Source organism: Botryllus schlosseri, chromosome 6, assembly GCF_051294905.1.
Source record: "Botryllus schlosseri isolate E-star chromosome 6, Bs_hap1, whole genome shotgun sequence".
Taxonomy (NCBI): domain Eukaryota; kingdom Metazoa; phylum Chordata; class Ascidiacea; order Stolidobranchia; family Styelidae; genus Botryllus; species Botryllus schlosseri.
The window spans coordinates 22067615-22087285 of record NC_137241.1 but is presented as its reverse complement, the minus strand read 5'-3'; the positions used below and the strand labels follow the sequence as shown (position 1 = coordinate 22087285).

The 19671-nt window shown below is 39.2% G+C and overlaps 3 protein-coding genes across 7 annotated transcripts in view; 2 read left to right on the top strand and 1 right to left on the bottom strand.

Annotated features, from left to right (window-relative positions):
- Positions 1–19671, top strand: part of LOC145440375 (required for meiotic nuclear division protein 1 homolog) — a 141008-nt gene that overhangs the window by 50909 nt on the left and 70428 nt on the right. The window lies entirely within an intron of this gene.
- On the bottom strand, positions 792–12065 carry LOC145440369 (zinc finger protein 704-like). Of its 4 annotated transcripts, none has more exons than XM_080317960.1 (10): positions 10217–12065; positions 9063–9203; positions 7822–7958; positions 7402–7518; positions 6940–7058; positions 5258–5853; positions 3825–3953; positions 3596–3757; positions 3417–3523; positions 792–2135 (listed from the first exon to the last, which is right to left on the bottom strand). In XM_080317960.1, exons 1-10 carry the CDS (start codon positions 10310–10312, stop codon positions 2024–2026), a joined length of 1716 nt encoding a protein of 571 aa, XP_080174086.1. In that variant the 5' UTR covers positions 10313–12065; the 3' UTR covers positions 792–2023. The 4 variants fall into 4 exon arrangements, with proteins under 4 accessions (XP_080174086.1, XP_080174087.1, XP_080174089.1 ...); XM_080317961.1 differs by having other exon boundaries at positions 3417–3520; positions 10217–12060; XM_080317963.1 differs by lacking the exon at positions 3596–3757 and having other exon boundaries at positions 3417–3520; positions 10217–12062.
- On the top strand, positions 14662–19111 carry LOC145440377 (axin interactor, dorsalization-associated protein-like). Of its 2 annotated transcripts, none has more exons than XM_080317974.1 (9): positions 14662–14908; positions 14973–15033; positions 16086–16194; positions 16253–16337; positions 16396–16487; positions 16545–16670; positions 18422–18544; positions 18612–18729; positions 18790–19111. In XM_080317974.1, the coding sequence occupies exons 1-9, from the start codon at positions 14802–14804 to the stop codon at positions 18884–18886; spliced, it is 918 nt and encodes a 305-aa protein (XP_080174100.1). In that variant the 5' UTR covers positions 14662–14801; the 3' UTR covers positions 18887–19111. The 2 variants fall into 2 exon arrangements, with proteins under 2 accessions (XP_080174100.1, XP_080174101.1); XM_080317975.1 differs by having other exon boundaries at positions 14663–14908; positions 16253–16325.

The following is a 19671-nucleotide window of genomic DNA, read 5'->3' as shown; positions in this document are numbered from 1 at the left end:
CCAAACATAAACTTCGGTTCAAGGAAATTCAAGATTGATTAACTTTTTTGAGTGATATTTCAGGTTGGAGTGGGCTAACAATATAATTCGGATACTGTGCATTAGGGCTGTTCAAAAATAACTTTTTTTTCCCGATTCATGCCGGTCACCTCTTAAATCGTCAGGATGCAGTAGAAAACCTTGCTCACCAAATTTCACTCGATTCCAACCAGTAAAGGCCTCCGCAGATCCAATTAAAATTTTTAATTTATTATGGAAAATTAAAAAAAAAAATTTTGCAAATTTTTCTGCCAACCCCATGAAATTGTTGAGCTGTCTTCAAAGACGTTGCAAAACAAATTTGAGTCAATTCCGACCAGTAGAAGCGGAGTTATGTGAGTTTTTCGATGATATTTCTCGGATTATCCTGGATTGGTGGATAATCCGAGATTTATCAACGAAAAACTCACATAACTCCGCTTCTACTCGTCGGAATTGACTCAAATTTGTTTTGCAACGTCTTTGAAGACAGCTCAACAATTTCATGGGGTTGGCAGAAAAATTTGGAAATTTTTTTTTTCAATTTCCCATAATAAATTAAAAATTTTAATTGGATCTGCGGAGGCCTTTACTGGTTGGAATCGAGTGAAATTTGGTGAGTAAGGTTTTCTACTGCAACCTGACGATTTAAGAGGTGACCGGCTTGAATCGGGAGAAAAAAGTTATTTTTGAACAGCCCTACTGTGCATGGAAAAGCAAACCCGATATCGGATATGCGTCACATCGTGAATGACACAAAAAAAAGATAGATATTACAGAAAAAATATACAATCATAATATCAACAGTGACGGTCCAACTCACGATACACACAAACTTGAAATTGATTGGAGACATATGGCCACAAAGCTAGTACGAGCAGAGGAAGAATAGGAAGCTAGGACAAACGTGCCGAATGAAACGCAAGACCTCAAAAGACGGAAATGCAACAAGTAACCCACAGTACACACAGTCAAATTAAAATAACAATAATACTCAATATTAATAACACTCTATTAAAGGCAGTAGATTAATCCATTGCACCATACTTGTAAGCATTCAACAAGAAAAGTATTCCTTTCTATCAGACCGGCGTGATTGTGAGGGAGATTGAACTTATTACTTATTGCGTAAAAATCTGTATCTAAACTAACATTACAAATAGGGTAACTACACGCGTGTTCGTTAATTGAATTTGTAACCAACGCACTAATGGCCGTGAAAATATATAGGTCTAAAGATGGGTTGAATAAGCTTTTCGCACTACCTCTGCTCATCTTCAAGGAGCACAGCGATGAACGAAAGGCTTATAAAAACTAAACCTGGGATGCTCCTTAAAAATCTAGCGGAGGTTAAGGAATGGGCAGAAAAAAAGGGATCAGAATCTTTCCATAATTACTGTGTGGCGTGGACGACCGTGACGCGGAAACAAAGTTTGGGACGAAATTGCGATAGAAGATTCAAACGAAACGATAACAATCTCAATTATTCAAAACAGGGCAAATTTGCTGGGCCACCACGGGTTCTATTTGAAATGTGAGCATTTGGTGTGAATAGGTATTCTAGACACAGGTGAGTACCGGCAGGCATTTTTCTCTCGGCCAACGTTAGACACAAATATCCGCAGGTAAATATCTCAGAGTTGGTAGCCATCGAAATAAGCTAGTAAAGTAGCACACTTAATATCTATGATACAATGATGCAATCGGCCGCAATTTATAACGACATTCGAATATACAAAGGATTGTTCGAGGAGCAAGGGCGTGATACATCTTTAGGTCTACGGAATAAGGCACGGCAGATGGTAACGGACTACATCGTTACCGATTCTCGCGATATTCTCCATCAACATACATTGAGCTATGATATGAGAATCACAGTGCACAGTGATATATACTCGGTAAGCAGTCTGTCTCGGAGCAGACGCCTTTCATCTGCGACTCCACACGGTTATTACATCACACAGGACAGTCGATGCGCACATTGAAATCCATAGCGATAACTCAATCAGTCGGGGAACCGCTGACAGGCTTTTTTCCATCGACAAGAAGTACACCACATGTCCCGATTCTCCATGCCGTACACCTTACGACACTTTTTGCCGTCGCCTCGCACTTTTCTGCAAAATCAGAAGGTGAATGAATTGTTGATCGGAAAGATGTAACTTGAAAGGGTGAAGATCACAAAAATCGAATGATTGCTACTAGTAATATATTGATTGAGTATATTGATATAACAACACAATTATCTTAAAATTTGTGACAAATTGAGTTACAACGCAAGCTACGAGTAATGATTCTATGAAACTACAGCCATCAGGTGGGATATAGGACAGATAAACTTTCAACCGTAGAGCAGTGGTCCGCATTTAACAGTGTGGGTCGCGACGCAACTGTTGCAAATTTACCGAAAGACAAACGTTGCATCTAATTGGCGAACTTACTAAACCAGGGACGGGCAGCATACGGCCCGCGGAAAGTATTGACAAATTGATGCGTCACGGAACGAGTCCAAGTTTGCCAACATGAGAAAGATGGTCATGAATATACGTGTTCTGTAAAGGTCTACATACATTAACGAACAAACCTTTTCGACCATGATCATTAACAATACAAGGCTTCGTTCCAATATTACTGATGTTCACGTGCAATCTAAGGGTTTCAGAGAACTTGTTGCCAACTTTAATCGACTACAGATGTTTCATCGACTTCAACAGCTATTGAAGTACAGTAGGTTTATAAATTCATTAAACACTGCTTTTGGTTTTTATGCTTTATACATAAAGTTGAAATTATATCCGATTCATTCTTTGTATACATGATGCATGCATCGATTCTGTAATCCGGCCCGCCAGGTAGGCTACTTAATTTTCCCAAATCAGGCCCGCCGACCGGAGAAGTTGCCCGCCCCTGCACTAAACCCTCTCTTGTTACCGTGTTACAATAGGCTATGTGATCGTAATTCAGAACTAGAATCAGCCTATAATCACTCTTGAAAGGAAAAGTGGCATTTTTATGGCAGGCGGTTGCAGCGAAGGGTTGAGCAGTGTTAAATTGTCATTACAATCGTACATTTCCAAAATGCTCTGTGAAAGTAAATAGCCACTCTACACTCAATTACAAAGTATTTCCCACACGCTCCTCCTCGTCATGTGATCCGCGTAAGCGATGTCTTATAGAAGCCTAGAAGCGGGCCGTACTAGATGTCTGCTGATACAGGATCATAATAAAGGATGTCAACCTGGTCTAAATGACCATTGTAGTCGAAAAACATGGATACCACCATCAACAACACCATTAGAGGCTCGGTTTTGGATCGTCGCAAAACTTGCTTCACGAAGAACAAGGCAACGTAAATTGGCGCATCCGAAGAAAGAAATGAGCATAATGAATTTGAATACCTTCCCGATGGCAGGTTTTTCGGAGACATTGGAAACGTCATTTTCGGAGACGCCGCCTGATGCATATGCTGCCTTTGCGCCAACACAGACGGCTTCGGCGAATACTGCTGAAAAAAGGAAACACAAATAAACGAACTTGTCTTCATTTCAAAACGAGCGGCCAAGCGCGCGCAACGTACACTCTGCGGTCTACCAGTGGCATGCCAGGAAAACGCCTTCGTGCCGGGTATATTGATTGGCTGGGCCTGCGGCTTCATCACGACCGGCACCCTCACGGGGTGGGACTCGGGGCCTCGGAAAGTCGGGACGGCCGCGTCGGGGCGGTCAGTATGCGAAGCAAGCTACAAATTAGTGCAAACATGCAGATTAGTTTGTCACAAATTATCGGAAAACCACGCTATAGCTTACCCGAGGCTGAGCGTACACCAGCTTGGGGTTGAGCTGGGCGCCGTTCATGACTGGAACGGTGTAGAAGGTGGACGTGGGTGACCCGTGATGGTAAACGTTTGCGGACGACGGTCTCGGGCCGGTCATGACCTGTGAAGAGAATATCGTTATGATGATTATGCCCACGTTTGTTGCCAAAAATATGTAATTCTTAAAATTGAAAAATAATAAAATTATATAAAATTACTTGCGACGTCGTGACAACTGACGAGACTTGTACAATGGAATTTCTAAATTTGCAACTAGAACTAGAACTACCCAAAAAACCGCTGGTTAATGAGTTGACTGTCAACTATCTTAACGGGTAGTTTGTACAAATCTGGTCGCGACACAATGCGGCACTTTCGTTTGTGGGTGCCAAGGCTGCTAGTGAGCCAGGGTGGTAATGTTATTTAGGTCGCACTTTCGACCGCGTAGGACGGGTCTGTGGCGTTTTTGTCTTTGGGCACAGGCGTCTTTTCAAGTACAGTGACAAATCGTGCCGTGATCCAAGTTCTGGTTTGTAATTAACAGTTTTTCAGATAATTCGGTGACATTGTCTCAAAAGAACAGCTGGAAAGCACACCAGGAGCGTTACGGTTGACAGTTTCCAAAACAAAAACTTGTTTTATTTGGAAGCCAACAAACAGCATTGTCGCAAAATGAAATCAAATAGGCATGATCAAAAATATACCAAATTATCTTTGATATGATATAGGCCTAAAACCGGCATTATATTTTTGTTGTCGAAGAGTTTCATAACTTTCATAATGTAATGAATGACCGGCGCGATTTTTTTGACATGTCAAAAAAAGTCAAACTGTTGTCAAAATTGCAGTGTTGGATCGAAAAATTGTCAAAATTGTTTACAAAGTCACAAGTTTTTAGCAACCTGCATCTCGTTTGTATCGTAGATGCTTGCACCGTCGGTGAACTTATCATTTCGCATTTTACAGGTTGTAGCCAATTTTATAGGCCCACCGTTGTAGGCAGCCCATTATCTGCACATCGTGAATCATAAACGGTCAAATGAAATAAACAGCTTGATACAGTGTTACGGTCAACGTATCGCAATATCCTAACTGAAGCAACACTGCGTGGGCATTCGTTCTTATATCAAGAAGCGCAGCTAATTTGCATACATAAGGGCACAATATTGATTTTGAGGGCAAAAAATGTCAATATTTTGATTTCCAAGGTCAAAATCTTCCGTTTTAGGTAAAAAATTCGCCCTAGTTATGACATCATGCCAAGTAGGCCTAATACTCGAATATTCCAATCGACTCGAAGACTAATATTAGAGTCAGAGTCCAATCAGTCGGGGCATTCAATTTTGCCCAGCTCAGCAGGTGTGAACATTATCACCCGGCAAGAAACCGCAAACAATCGACCTCCAAGCGCGACCGCACACTTACCGTCGGATGCGCGAACGCAACGGCCGCAGGATCCTGAGAAGATGCCACGAGTTGCTGCCCGGTCAGCGACTGGAAGTGGACCATGTATTCCGGATTGACGCCCGGCACAAACGACGGCGTTACGTAGACAATTTGCCGGGGCACGCTGAAAATATTCTCGACCGGCTGCCCCGGCTTTTCCTTATCGCCGGGCTCCTCCTTGACAGCCTCGAGTTTCACCGCGCTTTTCGGGTGATACGGACTGCCGTGAAGCGGCTGTTTCTGGACGGGGTGGTACTGGTTACCGGTGTGAAAAGGTGCCGGGGTGCTGTGACCGGGCGGCACAACCCCGCTCGGACTTTCGCGTTCTGCGGTATCATCCTCCATACGTTCGCTCGTGTTGGCCGAGTCTTGCTCGTCGATTTCGATATGGTCCGCTGACGAAGCGGGCGAGTGTCCCACTTGATGGGTGTGCAGTATGACGGACGATCGCTCGGGGCTGCGTAGGTCTTCTTCTCTAGCGCTGCATTTGGCCGCTGGTTCGCCAGGCAATGGCGACATGTGCGTGTCTTGCCAGCTTCCGACTCCACTGCTGGTCACGCTTAGTGGACTGTCCGCTGTACAAAAGGAAAATGAATAATTGAATCAAGTCATAGAGAAATAATCCCGAATATTTTCGGCCGACACTCATCAGAGGTAATCGTCAGCAACTAGTAGAGAATTGAAAGGAACGTTGTATATCGACAACCATGTCACCAAAATGACGTCACCGGCATGCAAAATCCGAATAATCGAGGCGAACAGATGGCTCAATGTAGGCCTACTATTTATGGATTAGATGCAAACTCCTGTTATTGGCACAAACTAGGTTGGCGGATTTTGTAAAAAAAGACGACTCCAAACTACATAAACAGAAGAATGAACGGCTTCTCATACCGAGCGAAATCTGTCGTCTCGGTAAATATCTGCACAACTACGACTATTCATTAAAAGCTCGGCAACTGCGACTTGAATTATAGTACTCTGTATGATATATGCAGAGGTGGGCAGTAGCAAAGTACTTGCTACTTTATCAATCACTAAGTAGTTTTCCTAGACTTGCAATACTTGCTCAACTAATTTTAAATTAAAACAAATTTTCCGCTGCTTCTACTTTGCAATATATTTTGTTATTTATTTACTTATTTGTCACTATTCCCAGTTGTCAAGTAGAAGCATTATATTCTTCCAATGACAGTGAGAGAGACGTAGATAATTAAGGGCAACACGAAGCAAGACGGAGCAACAAGAATTTGATTTTCACAAAAGTTCAGCAACGTTCAGAATTTTGGTCGTGCGAGAGAGGCTAAGATTGTGTAGCATCACTTTACTAAAATCCCTTTGCAGTTATGGAAGTAATGAAGTTTTTCACGGAGACGGACCTTCACAACAACGATTCATTTCTTGATCGCAAAATTTTTTGACTGATAGATTTGGTTGATTGACTTGGTTAAGACAATAACTAAAAAGATAATAAACATGTTATTTTCTGATCACATTTAAAGGAATGAGGGGGTTAAGAGTTCTGTGAAAAATACACTAGAAATCGGAACTGGCACAGCGTAAATATCTGGAGTTTGTGTCGGTGGTAAAGTGAACAGTTGCAGGCAACACAATTCTACACGAAGCGTGACAGATAACTATAAACTGAAATTGAAACAAACCTTTTCTGGTTGTCGGACTTCGCGGGTTGTGAAAGATCGGACTGCTTGACAGACTCGACAAGACCATCGCCGCCATCATATCGTCCATTGTAGGTTCCGTTGACGACTTCCTTGCCCTGCTGCATAATATATCGAGCTTCACCATATTTGTTCAATCGGATATTACTTTTTTAAATCAATTTCATCAATTCCGATAACACACTAAATTGAGATAAACGACAATTTAAAGACAACAAATACAACCAATCTGACTACAAGGTTTGAGCTAATTACTCTGTTACATATTTCCTGCCCTCTGGACTAATTCTATTCTCACATCCAAAGAACAAACCAAAGTTACAGTGACAAAGTTAGGTTCGCTATCTCATAATCCTAAAGGTAAACAAACGGGGAAATTCAGAGGTAGCGTATACGTGATACGGTGTGATACCGGCTGGTTTTATTAATTACATCATAACATACCAGGCGTGTGGCACTTCTATGTTTGCCGACACCGGTCTCTTTTTGCCGTGGCTAGGGCTGGCGTTGATGGAGGCTATCCGTCTGTAGTCAGGATTTTCGTTAATCCTTTGACTGTGTCTGTGATCAAAGCGGATATGATTATAAGCCACTGTGTGAATAAGCAACTTGTGAAAAGTTGCGTTGCAACAACAGCCACGACCACAACACGCCCACATCGCTGTTGGTGACACAACAGAGTCGAAACCGTCTCTTGAGCAGAGCCAAATGCTCGGTTCTAAATATAACGCAACGCTGCAGAGCAAATAGGCTGGCGTCAACCTAGAATCACGTGAGTGTTTCTTTGTTAAACAAGCCGACTCTTTGCAATGGAAATTACCACCACCCGGAGCTATGTTACGTGTGATGTAATACAAACAATACCGGCTCTCCGTGAGACGTATATCCTCTTCTCTCATAATAACGCACTCGTTAGAGTTCATGAGGTTCACTCGCACCATCCCATCACTGTGGTCTTCCACAATCCCCATTATTTCAACTCCCTCGCGAGTAGCGTATACCTGAAACAATGTTGCATAATTAATCTACCGGGTTGAAATGGTGAGATGTAGTCAATATGATTGTGCATATTATAAGTGTACAATGCCGGCTACACACCTAGCTTACGAGTTTATAATCAGTCATCGATACACCAAGTCATAACAGTACACTTAGTTACCAGCAAGCTATTCACAGAAGTGCTACCATTGTGTTCATACAGGTTCAAGTTGACAAGGGGGCACAATGCCTTTAATTGGTAACTATCTAGATACGAATAACATCAGGCTTGATTCAGCTCAAAAGATGAAATAAGCACACGATGCTAAAATACGCATGATACGATAATGGCCGACAATGAACTGGTAAAAACAAAGATGATTATGCACGAATGAAGGCATCCTCGACTGACATACGACACCAGTAATTTTCATGTGAGATCATAGGATAAAAGAGAACCACTACCGACATATTTGTAAGGTGCCTGTTGAATGTATGAAAATTGCATTCTCCGAGGAAGAAATCCAGTCATACTCGAGGCCGATATATATAGGCTACAGCCTACAGGTACAACACGTATTTAATCATCTCCATTATTACTAAAACAAAAATGGATACCACCGATTATCTAGTTCAAAATCGTTCAATATTGATATATTGATTCATACATACAGGTTCAAGGTAACGTGGGTTCAAGTCTTCAAAAATCCGTGATGGAAATCTTGCATGAACAATGCTTGTAGCAAAATTATTATTTTATTAATTAGGATGACTGCCACAAAAATATTAGACGATAACCGCCACTAAGTTTTCGCATATATTGTATACAAATCAGCAACAATTTATAACTGACCATAACATAAAACAGTTTTGCCGAAAAAGTTCTTTTACAGCTATTTTCAATCACGATGCTAAGACTAAATGAAATAGCTTGGAAAAATGCTGCCTCTTGAGAAAAGATAAGGCCTACCTATAAGCTTACGTAAATTTTTCCGTCCTATTGAAATGAGCTCGTAACAGAAGGTAGAAATTTACATATTAATATGTTCTATTTAGAATTTGAAATCGGAATACTTGGAATGGAATATTATATTCTCAAAACAGAGCACACAATACTATACAATTACCCTTTGATCTTTGTGAAGTCGGATATCCTGGATACTTTTGAATCCTGCGCCCACAATTTCTGACGATCTGCATTCTCCTTTGTTGTTATCGTCGAATTTGACTGTTACAAATTCATTTCCTTTCATGTCGTTTCTCACCGCCTTGCAAAAGGAATGCTTGATCAGCACAAGGGCTATGTAATGTCCTCCAGATAAAGAATTTAACAATGTAAGTTGCATTGTATTGTGCATGTGTACTATAGTGGTGAATTAGGCGAGGGAGAGGTTGACATTATTAAACCTAGTGTGGCATGCTGAATCTTAGTCATATAGGTGCAAAGTGTGGTATATAACTAACACAAACATGGTGTTTTGACGTTGGCAAAATACAGCCTAATCTGAACAGTGAACTGAACACTCATGAAGAACAATACCCTGCAGTCACTAAATTTAAACTGCAGACTCGAGGCTACAAAGGATTCCCGAATTATCAGTTGAACATTTCCGATTTGGTTTTCTATTTAACAAGTTTCCAATTCCTCATTTACATACTGTTACAGACAATACAAAGTTAATTATACTTCTTACTTGGCAATTTAATCAAAATTCATGCAACCTCAGAGAAACACGTCTAACGTAAACACATGGAAGTGCACCATAGAAAACGATGAAAAATTTTATCACAAGCAGTCGGCTACCAATGCTAACATACTTATATACATATTAAATAAACATACTCGCACGTATATCAGCTATAATATATGAATATTAGTAATTGTAAAAGTAAACAGTCAAATTGTTTGCAGCAATATGGAAGAACTAATAGTCTATATAAATTCATTTTAGACACTCCAAGTTGACAAGAAATTTGGGTCAAACAGCGTTCGACCATAAACATGACATTTGCTGACGTCAGTTGGCAGTGTTCAACATCCAAGTTCAATTCAAGTAATAGATCCGATGATAATTTTTTAATCAGGAGCCGAATATGCAAAAGATATATTTTTCTTCAGGAATAACTGGACCCAAGAACGAACTAGCGGAATAAGAACAGAGACATGGAGCTTGATGGAGCAATAGCCTATATTCGTTGATGCTTCACTCAAACTGCAGAGTGGCACCTATTTGAGTAACACAAACGATAACACCGTTTGAAATATTTCATTCAAGCTTACTTGTACTGTTGCAGCCGCATAAAAATCTCCAGCGATAGGAACAGCAACGCGAGAGCCCAGAACGATTTTATTTCCAAAATTTTGTGGCAACATCATTGCTTCAAAAATGTGTAACAGTCCATAAATTTTTGTAATTTAGTGTTAAATTTAATCTGAAGACAAATTGTTTTGTGTCCCAGTATTAATTTCCATGTGAAATCAAACATTCAACAAACTTCGAAACTTGACTCCGGCATACATACGGCAGCAAGATGATGCCAGTAATCTAAGCTGGTAAGTGATAGTTGACAAAATGGGTTTAGGACTCCTGAAATGACGATTAGAAATAACTGGTGACCTAATTAGTGAGACATAGCAGACTCAGCAATTCTGGTACAAAATATGACCGCAATTCACCTGGCAATCAATAACTCAGGGATGAAACGGTATATATGAGACCCCAGTGTTCGCATATAATTCCAAATTGATAACACTGTCTGAATGGTAAAATAATTTAATCACATTTTTATGTGCTATACTACGACACACCTCCAACACCCCACCCACCCACAAAACAAGCGGCTGTAATCTGTGGGGTCTGAATAGTCACTTAATGATACATATAAAACACACCATGCTTCGACAATCAGCGGGTTTTTAGAGTCAGCTATCACCAAGCAGATGTATCAGTGGTTTATTGTTATTAGTCACTTTTGACTCAGGGAATTGACATCACTAAGCAACTAAAGGTCGACCAGTACGCTGCCTTCTATCGGCGTAATAGGTGTACGAGAAGCAGCATTCTGCAGTTGATATATGTGGCTGGGTCATGTAACCATATTTTTCCTATTTCTTATATATATTATTCATCAGAATGCGCAAAATTTGAAAATTAACATATGACTAAATTTGAGACAATGTGACAATCCATATCATGGATTTTAAAACTTTCAAGGGTCATGCTCGTGCCAACTATAGCAAAGCAGCTGTCAAATGTTTTGGTTCATCATCATTGGTTTATTGGCAATTTTTATCAGTTCGATACACAACAAAAATGCAATACAATGAAAAGATGGGAAGGTGTCGAAGCGACTTGGGAGTAGTCTATGGAATCAGACACCCACCTTGGCTAAGCGATGTTAAGAGAAGCATGCATACTGAATGAGAAGAAGAGAAGATGGTATGGAAAATAAAACAAGCAACCACCTGTTACTTGTTGATTACAGTATGCAATGAGTTATGATTTGGTTCAATTCAAGTAAATTGAGTCAACTCGCATTTCAGATTTTGGAAAAGTAACTTTTCAAATATTTTCTCGATTGATTGACATTTGAAATATCTTATAAGTTATTATTCCATTAATATAGCCTACCTTTGATTCATGAACTATCATTCTCACGTGTAGATTCTGGTGTAAAATGGAGAGATTCAAAAAAATACAGGTGTGAATAGTCTCAAAGCTATCATTTGTTTCAACTATGCAAGGGCCTGAAGATGTTACTTTCTGTTATCGGATTGATGACGTCCATAATGCTGGACCTATTCTGTCAATAGCCATCACATAGGCCTACTGACACAATCTACACCTGTTGATTAGTAACAATATCGGATTGAACGGTGATAGAAATAAGAATTTTAAAATATAGCGGGAGACAATCATCAAATGATATATTTAATTGAATAGTATATTCATATTGAAATGAACCCGAATATTTTTGGCTGACACTCGTCAGGGGTAATCGTCAGCAACTAGTACCCCTGACGAGTGTCAGCCGAAAATATTTGGGTTTATTTCAATATGAATATACTATTCAATTGTATATTGAAGTTCTGTACCTCCAAGAAGCTCTTCAAATGATATATTTTATAGCTGTGCACGAGAAAGAATCATTGGATCGCGGATTTCGAAAAAAATTCGAGCCTGCTAAAAAACGCTAATTTTTATATTCATTCATTATAGATAATCGATATCACCTCTTTATACTGATTTTATTCATTTATCTGAGATCATGTCATACTTCATACAAATTGATATATGAGTTGATGTTGGCCATCTTACTAAAACATATGCCTAGGCCTGAATGGAATCGGTGTCCTGTGCTCACATGAATATTTTTTATTAAATTACTTCAACTTGAAGAATCATCGCTGCTCACCTGTTATATTAGGTAAAACGTACCAAGATGCCAGTAGGGCGCCTAGGCTATATTTTACTTGACTATGGTACGTGAATTACACATTGAGGTAGCTCAGCGTCACTCAATCTGCGCCATAATTTTGGTAATTTGATACATCATATTTCATGTCAGTATGCAGAAATATTCATCATCAGTCATGTCTTCAATAAATAAATAAATAAATAAACATATATACCGTAGATCTCAGTAGCTCTCTATAGATCATTTTCGATATCCTGATTCGAGTAATCTCGCCGAACTATAACCCGCAATATTCAACCGGAATTAATCCAAGCCGATCGACCAAAATAATTTCTATATCACAACATGTTATAGTTACTTATAGTTACCGTATATACTGTTATAGGCCTATCCTTATCAAAGTCAATGTCGGTTTTACGTTTTACCTTCCACTAAACTATATAATGACTCCAAACGCTTGAAAAATACCGCAAACACCCAATCCTGCTACTTCATGAACTCCGCCGAGATCATAAAAGCGAAAGCGAAATCACGGTTCCCTTTTTTCGAGCACCTCCCGTGCCCGGCCGGTATCTACCCTCGCGTTTCATAACAAAGACCGGTTCACATTTGTTTTGATCCGCGGAGAGGCGGAGATTTCTAGCTCCTCCACCCCACGTGATCTCATTCGCGAGAGTTCATTGGTTGACGGAAGCTTCAGCCGGTTTTAATTGGTTACGTCCACTCACGAGATAGGTACGTCAGCTGATTGCGCCAAAGGAGAAACTAATGATGTAATATATTCGCAGAGCTTCTTGGAGGTACAGAACTTCACGATTGTTGATATACAATGTTCTTTCCAATTCTCTACTAGTTGCTGACGATTACCCCTGACGAGTGTCAGCCGAAAATATTCGGGTTCATTTCAATATGAATATACTATTTAATAATATATTCGCCTTCCCCGGAGTGCCGATGGCCCTATAGTAAACAACTCTGTAGCGCCTCGTTGACAACGATGATACATCTCATCGTATCTACCGATGCTATTGAAACATTGACGGGGAAAATTCGATAAAATATGCTACCAATAATTTTCTTTGAGTGAAGAGAGCTAGCTCGACTCAATACGCTTATAAAAACGAACATCTGGTCAATTACAAATCACTTACTGTTGAGAACCGATGACATATATTATTCTGTGAACGTGGAGCCTGAATTCTGATCACTTCATTTTTATCTTGTGGTGTTTTTGAAAGGACCAAATTATTAACAAAAAAACTCGATCACAACAACCCAACATCAACAACTCCAAAGTATGGAATTATTGATTGAAAATAAAATTGCTAATAAACCAATGATGGTGATGATGATTATAAGGATGAAACACTAGAAAATGGAGAGAACCGTCGATTACGATTATGATTATTATGACAGTCATCGAATTACAAGCAATTTCTGCTGAATCAATACTAGTAGTCTTCCCTCAAGAGTATCTGATCGCAATCTGACATATCGACCTCGCCTACCGACACATGCAACATTCAATTTTGTCGCCTACATTTATGTTATCCTTATTTCTTTTTATTCAGTGAGCACGCCTCTTATTTATATGCTGTAGGCCAAGGTGGGTGTCTGACCCAAGTCGTTTCGGCACCCTCATATCTTTTCATTATATTGGAATCGTGTGGTGCATTGATTTGATGAAAAAATATTATTAGAATGATGATAATGAGCAACTGTGTTGGATACAAGTAGGGGGAATTTGAGTATTTAAATCGATCCCCCTGTCAGATTATATCAGATAAACCAAGTTCAAGTCTTCACGCTGTATATATTTACTGCTAGACAAAGTAACATTCTACGAAAGGATTTGCGGATGCATCCACACTTCACAGTCAGCACGAGTTTACGTGCTGTCTATTCCGCTAAAGACTTCGCTCGGTTGGACACTGTAAAACAACGCGTGTTGTATTTGCATCATCATCATCATTGATTTATTAGCAATTTTATCAGTTTCTAGTGTTCCAGGCACCTCACTGTTGTAAACTCTTAATTGTATTGTAATTTTCTAACAATTTCTATTGATGATTACAATTATGATTTATGATTCAACGGTGCTCACAAGCTGCAACGCATGGACGCAATGAAAATATTTATACAGGAATATACAGTGAATGTGGTCCAATATATCGATCCGTGGGTTGAGTAACATAGAAAGATGAATAGTATTCATGTCGGGTCTTCCCCATTCCCCGTATGATGGCTGATAACGACGTCACAAAGCACATCTACCACGAGGGAAATCCCCCTAACGGCTCGTTGCCTTCTGACAGATTGCGTTTATATGGCGTTGACAGTGACACGAGCTTCCGATGATATGCGGTCTGAAGTTCATAGCTGGCATTTAGTAGATATTGTATGTCAAGACATCCAGTGATAGGAAAGTCAACGGAATTTCTGCGACCATGTCAGAAACTTCCAAATTATCTGATGGCTGGAACCAACGTTTCAAACAAGCGACGGATTATGATGCATGGGGTCAACTGGTAGAAGCTGCTGACGAATATTTGAAGTAAGGCTGTAAACTGTAACACTCGAAGAGTCATTTTAATCGAAAATTTGACAAATAATCCCAGGTTGGTCCGCGCAATGAAGTCAGCTCTCAATCAAGAAAACATATTTTCACCTAAACAGTCAGTGAGTTGCGTGCATGCCTTTTTTGACATAAAGGTCTATAAACAAAACTCAATTTTAATGTTCGGTGTTGGCTGATGTGGGGTTCGATCAACTTGTTTTATCACCTAAACCAACTTTTCTCAATGCCGCAATCTTGTCATGTTTTGAAATAATGAAAATAATAAGTTAGCGAAGTTGGGAAATTATCATGCTATATGTGGCTGATTGCTCAGATGTTTGCCTATTTGAACCACAGCCGTCTGAGATGAAATATCCTGCTTTGCAGAGTCATTTTAATTGCTAAATTACCAATAGCCTATAACTGATACAAATATTTTGGTGTTTAGAGATGTTTTGTTAGGGACTATGGAAAAATAAAGAGTTGAATTAGCAAGGTCAATCACGATGACTTCGAAATGTTTACAAAATACATTTTCTTCTGGGATATACATAACCTAGATGAGCTGCTAGATAGGAATGACGATTGAACAGGCTTACCGTTATATGTTCCAAAAAAATGTTCGTCAATTTTGGTGCTATATTTCTTGCGATCATACCCAAATGTGTCGTCGGAAGCGTGACACGGTATTATTACATTCGTCACCACCTATTTTTTGAGGAAATGACTTATCGGCACTCGTTCATATCAAATCGAAGGCACGTATTTTCAAGACACGACCACGTATTTCAAGAAGTGCAGTTGCAGAATTGGCTTCGAAATAATAGAATTCCACCCAATTTCTACATAAATAGTATATGATGTTATTTTGAAAAAAAGTCATTTGTAGCTGTTTATCACTAGCCTGCAGTTAACATTTGCACAGGACAGACGATGATTGCACGATAATTGAGCTAAATTTCAACTGAAACTTTGTGGGGGCCCGTGACGGTCATAAAGGGGCTCTCGAGAGACAAAAAGGTTGTGAACCACTGATTCACGATATAATAACCAATTACACGAAACAGTGACTAGTGAGATAAATAGTTTGTGAATAAATCAGAATTTGATCATGTTATGTTTCAATTAAACGAAACCAAAGTTCCAACACACTAATCCAAATTTTATGCTTTAGAAAGTGCTTAAAAGGATTGCATCATGTCTGGAAAGTCGGGCAAAATCATTACAACTGATGAAATCCCCACCAGACATTGAACTTTCTGATGTGAGACAGCTCAAAGATAGTAGGTCTATGATGACATCGCTTTTTTTCTATCTATTGTAACAAAGTGTGTTTTACAGTTCTTAAGAATCTTTTGCAAAACGAACAAGTTGAAATACCGGAAGAACTCGACCAACAGATGAGAGAGCTTCAGTTAGTGGAGAAGTTCTTTTTAGACTCCTGTGATGTACAGTTTTACTTATATATATATACATATCACTAGAATATCATCAACTGAGAATACGCCGTCTCCCGAGTCCACGGAAATTCCCACCCTTGAAGATCAATCAGTTTCACAACTAAGTGACAGCACATGTGAGCAGAGCATTATTTACGACTAGACACAACACTAATTTTTACATTCTGTTTCAGTCAATTCGCTGCTACCCAGGTTGACACCTGGTAAAGGTGAAACATTAGTAACTGTACGAATTGAAAAAATTGGATTGAAAAATGCATCAAACCATATCGATCCATTTATTATTGTATCTTGCAAAGGTTGGTTGATCAGAGCATCTCTATCTTTATTCGTTCAATTCCCAGAGCCAGACTGCCATGCATTAGTGCCGTTGTGACGTAGACCCTGATCCCTTCTACTTAGCAAATTATATATTTAATTTGGCATCAGAACGTAATAAATAGACGAAATTTGAAACAGTCTTAACATAAAACTACATTGCTAAACTATGACGGTAGCGAAAACATACTTAATCTCATGGTAAGAGCTAAGAGTAGAATTCTTTTGTTACCGACCATGTCTTGTAACAAAGTAGGCTACTGATAACAGTATGGTGCTGCGGATATCAAGAATAGGCATGGATGGTGTGGTCAAGCCATGACTATCGAATTTTGTAGCTTATGGGCAGAGGTGGTCAGTAATGAAGTACTTCTTCTTTTTTGAAGTACTCAAGTAGTTTTCCGCTACGTAGGTACTTACTCAAGTAGATCTAATTTCCTGCTGCTTCTAGTTCGTAATATTTTGTGATCTACTTACTTTTTGCTATTTTCCGTTTGTCAAGTAGAAATAGTTTGATTCTTCAATCTGAAAGATAGCCTCAGGAATTTGGGGGCTGTTTTCACGGAGTATCAACATTTAATTTTCATGAAAGTCGAGTAAAGCCCAGAATTTTCGTCGCGCTTTGCGCACAGTAGACCAATGTGATTTCACGAATGTATCAGTGAATATAATTTAATTAGCGGTTTGCATGTTTCCGTTCACACCGCATTGTCGCCCATATGAAATATATCATCAGTCATCACAGTAAATATGACCCATCATGGCGTCTGAAACTACCGTTTTGCAATCTAGCATTTACCTATCATATCGTAATCTATCAGCCCATGGCGTGTCCTAATCCAGAAAAGTGGACTTTGACAAAAGACATGAAATATATTTTTCGTTTTTTAGAAGTAGTATTACTAATATTTATATTTCTCTTTCAATTCCCAGTATCATACTTTGAGTTCTAATTAGTTTCAGTTCCTTTGTCTGGAGAACATACATGTTGAAGAATAAAAGCAAGTGTAGTAATGCTTCTATATTCCGAAAATAAAGCTACACTACATGGCATTTTTACGATCAGCCATATTTTTTATCAATGTATACTAATCATGCACGTATCTCACACGACTTTTTCGTGTTGCTCTTCGATCAATACTACGGGCCTTAGAATATGGGTGAGAGCGCCATACCATGATATTTTCTAAATCGGGATGTTCGAGTAAACGGAGGATTAGCATCGCATTTCCATATCAATGCTAGCATTTTCATGCCATGATGTGGACCAATGCTTATGCTGTCGAAAATTTATACCTCCTGGGATGCATCAATATGAATCAAGCTCTGCACCTTTCACATAGCCCAATTTGCAGCTTTTTACAATACATTTTAACGAATTTTGAACTTTTTCATAACTACTTACTTGGGTAGATTTAAAGTCAGTCAAGTCTTTAACCTCAGTACTTTTGCTTCAAGTAGTTTTAAGTTGCTTTTAAAAGAAGTATTTCAAGTCATACTTAAGTATATTTTTGTGTTTCTACTTCTACTTGAGTACCTTTCTTGACTATTTTGACCACATCTGCTTGTGTGTCACAGTTTCTTTAATATTATTATTCATTTTGAAGGTAGTTTATGTTGGGTGCTGTGATGCACTTTGTCGCACAGGTCACAAAATACTGTCAGCATTCCTCTGTCTGTTGTAGCAAGTTGAAAGTCAATTGCCTATTACTTAACCATTTCTTTTTTCTAGACATTTCTGGTGTTGATGTTTGTAAACCGCAAAAGACTCCAGTGTGCCAATCAAGAGATGATACATACCTGTATTTTCAAGTGAACGTTGAGCTACAAATATCAGTTGAGAAGTTGCCAAGAAGTGAGTAACATGTGTACCATAGCTTAAAACGAATCCTTCTCTTTAAATTTACATTACTTGTACCAAGATTCAGCAGTATTCTTTGAAATGAAGCACTACAAACCGCAAAAAAGAATGACTAGTTTGAAATGTTTCTCTTTCATGGAGCTAGACGAGTTGAAGCCTGGACCTTGCGTGATAGAATTGTAAGATCTGACAACTTTGCATCTCGGTTCTGCCAACTGTAAATATTCGGAATATTTCAGGTACAAAAAGCCGATCAATTATAGGCGGAAAAAAATCTCTCTCCTCACTCAAAAGCCTCTGTACCTCCACCTGAATCTTACTTTACACACGGAGTAGCTTGCACTGATTAATAACGCCTTTCTACAACGGTATTGCAATTAATATGCCTCATTTTGAATGTCACACGGATTTCGAGTTTCTAGATCGTGTACTGTTTATTTGCCTAGCATTTTGTATTTGCCTAGAGTTTTCTAATTCATCTCATTACAGCATGTAGAATGCTTTTGCACTCCACCCAGTATCATTAGCTTTTCTGTGCTAAATAAAACATTACACCATTGACTCATGACTGGGAAAGGATTTCTCTCTCTAGGATTGTTGAGGTCATCGTCTGTTCCATTTTTTATGGAAAAACAGCAGAGTATGTTGTTTTTGCTCCTCATTGTGGTGCACCAAAACAGAACACACTCCATTGGTGTCCAACATTTTACACCATGTACCTGATTTGCCCACTACACTATGGTGGATGTGAACATCCTTATTTCCTTCCAACAACGTGAGAGCCACTACTTCGTAGTTGTTAGAACAGGCGTGGCGATACTCCGTCACTGTTCTGTACGGTAGTGACCGACCTGAAGTATTTTTATGAAACAAGTTGTACTCAGTGGTAACTGGCAATAATTATTTGCTTTGCGGTAGCACCAAAGTGCATACTTGGTAGGGTTACCATAATATGGACTCGGGAAAAGAGGACACTTATACCAATTCAGATACACTTATACCAATTCAGATAAGTTAGTTGATCAAAACTGAAATCAGCCGATTTCGCTATTTTTGCTGAACGATGTGTGGTGGGCTGAATATAAAAAAGTCATCACTTTTATTTTACTCCCGATTTACAC

What these genes read in the sequence shown, in the direction of transcription:
- LOC145440369 (XM_080317960.1), bottom strand. Translation starts at nt 10,312, where the DNA reads ATGATGTTGCCACAAAATTTTGGAAATAAAATCGTTCTGGGCTCTCGC. An exon ending in ATAGAAGTGCCACACGCCTG is followed by an intron (nt 7,059 to 7,401) that starts GTATGTTATGAT and finishes TATATTATGCAG; the next exon opens with CAGGGCAAGGAAGTCGTCAA. An exon ending in AAGTCCGACAACCAGAAAAG is followed by an intron (nt 5,854 to 6,939) that starts GTTTGTTTCAAT and finishes CCTTTTGTACAG; the next exon opens with CGGACAGTCCACTAAGCGTG.
- LOC145440377 (XM_080317974.1), top strand. Translation starts at nt 14,802, where the DNA reads ATGTCAGAAACTTCCAAATTATCTGATGGCTGGAACCAACGTTTCAAA. An exon ending in TATTTTCACCTAAACAGTCA is followed by an intron (nt 15,034 to 16,085) that starts GTGAGTTGCGTG and finishes TTTATGCTTTAG; the next exon opens with AAAGTGCTTAAAAGGATTGC. An exon ending in GGACCTTGCGTGATAGAATT is followed by an intron (nt 18,730 to 18,789) that starts GTAAGATCTGAC and finishes GGAATATTTCAG; the next exon opens with GTACAAAAAGCCGATCAATT.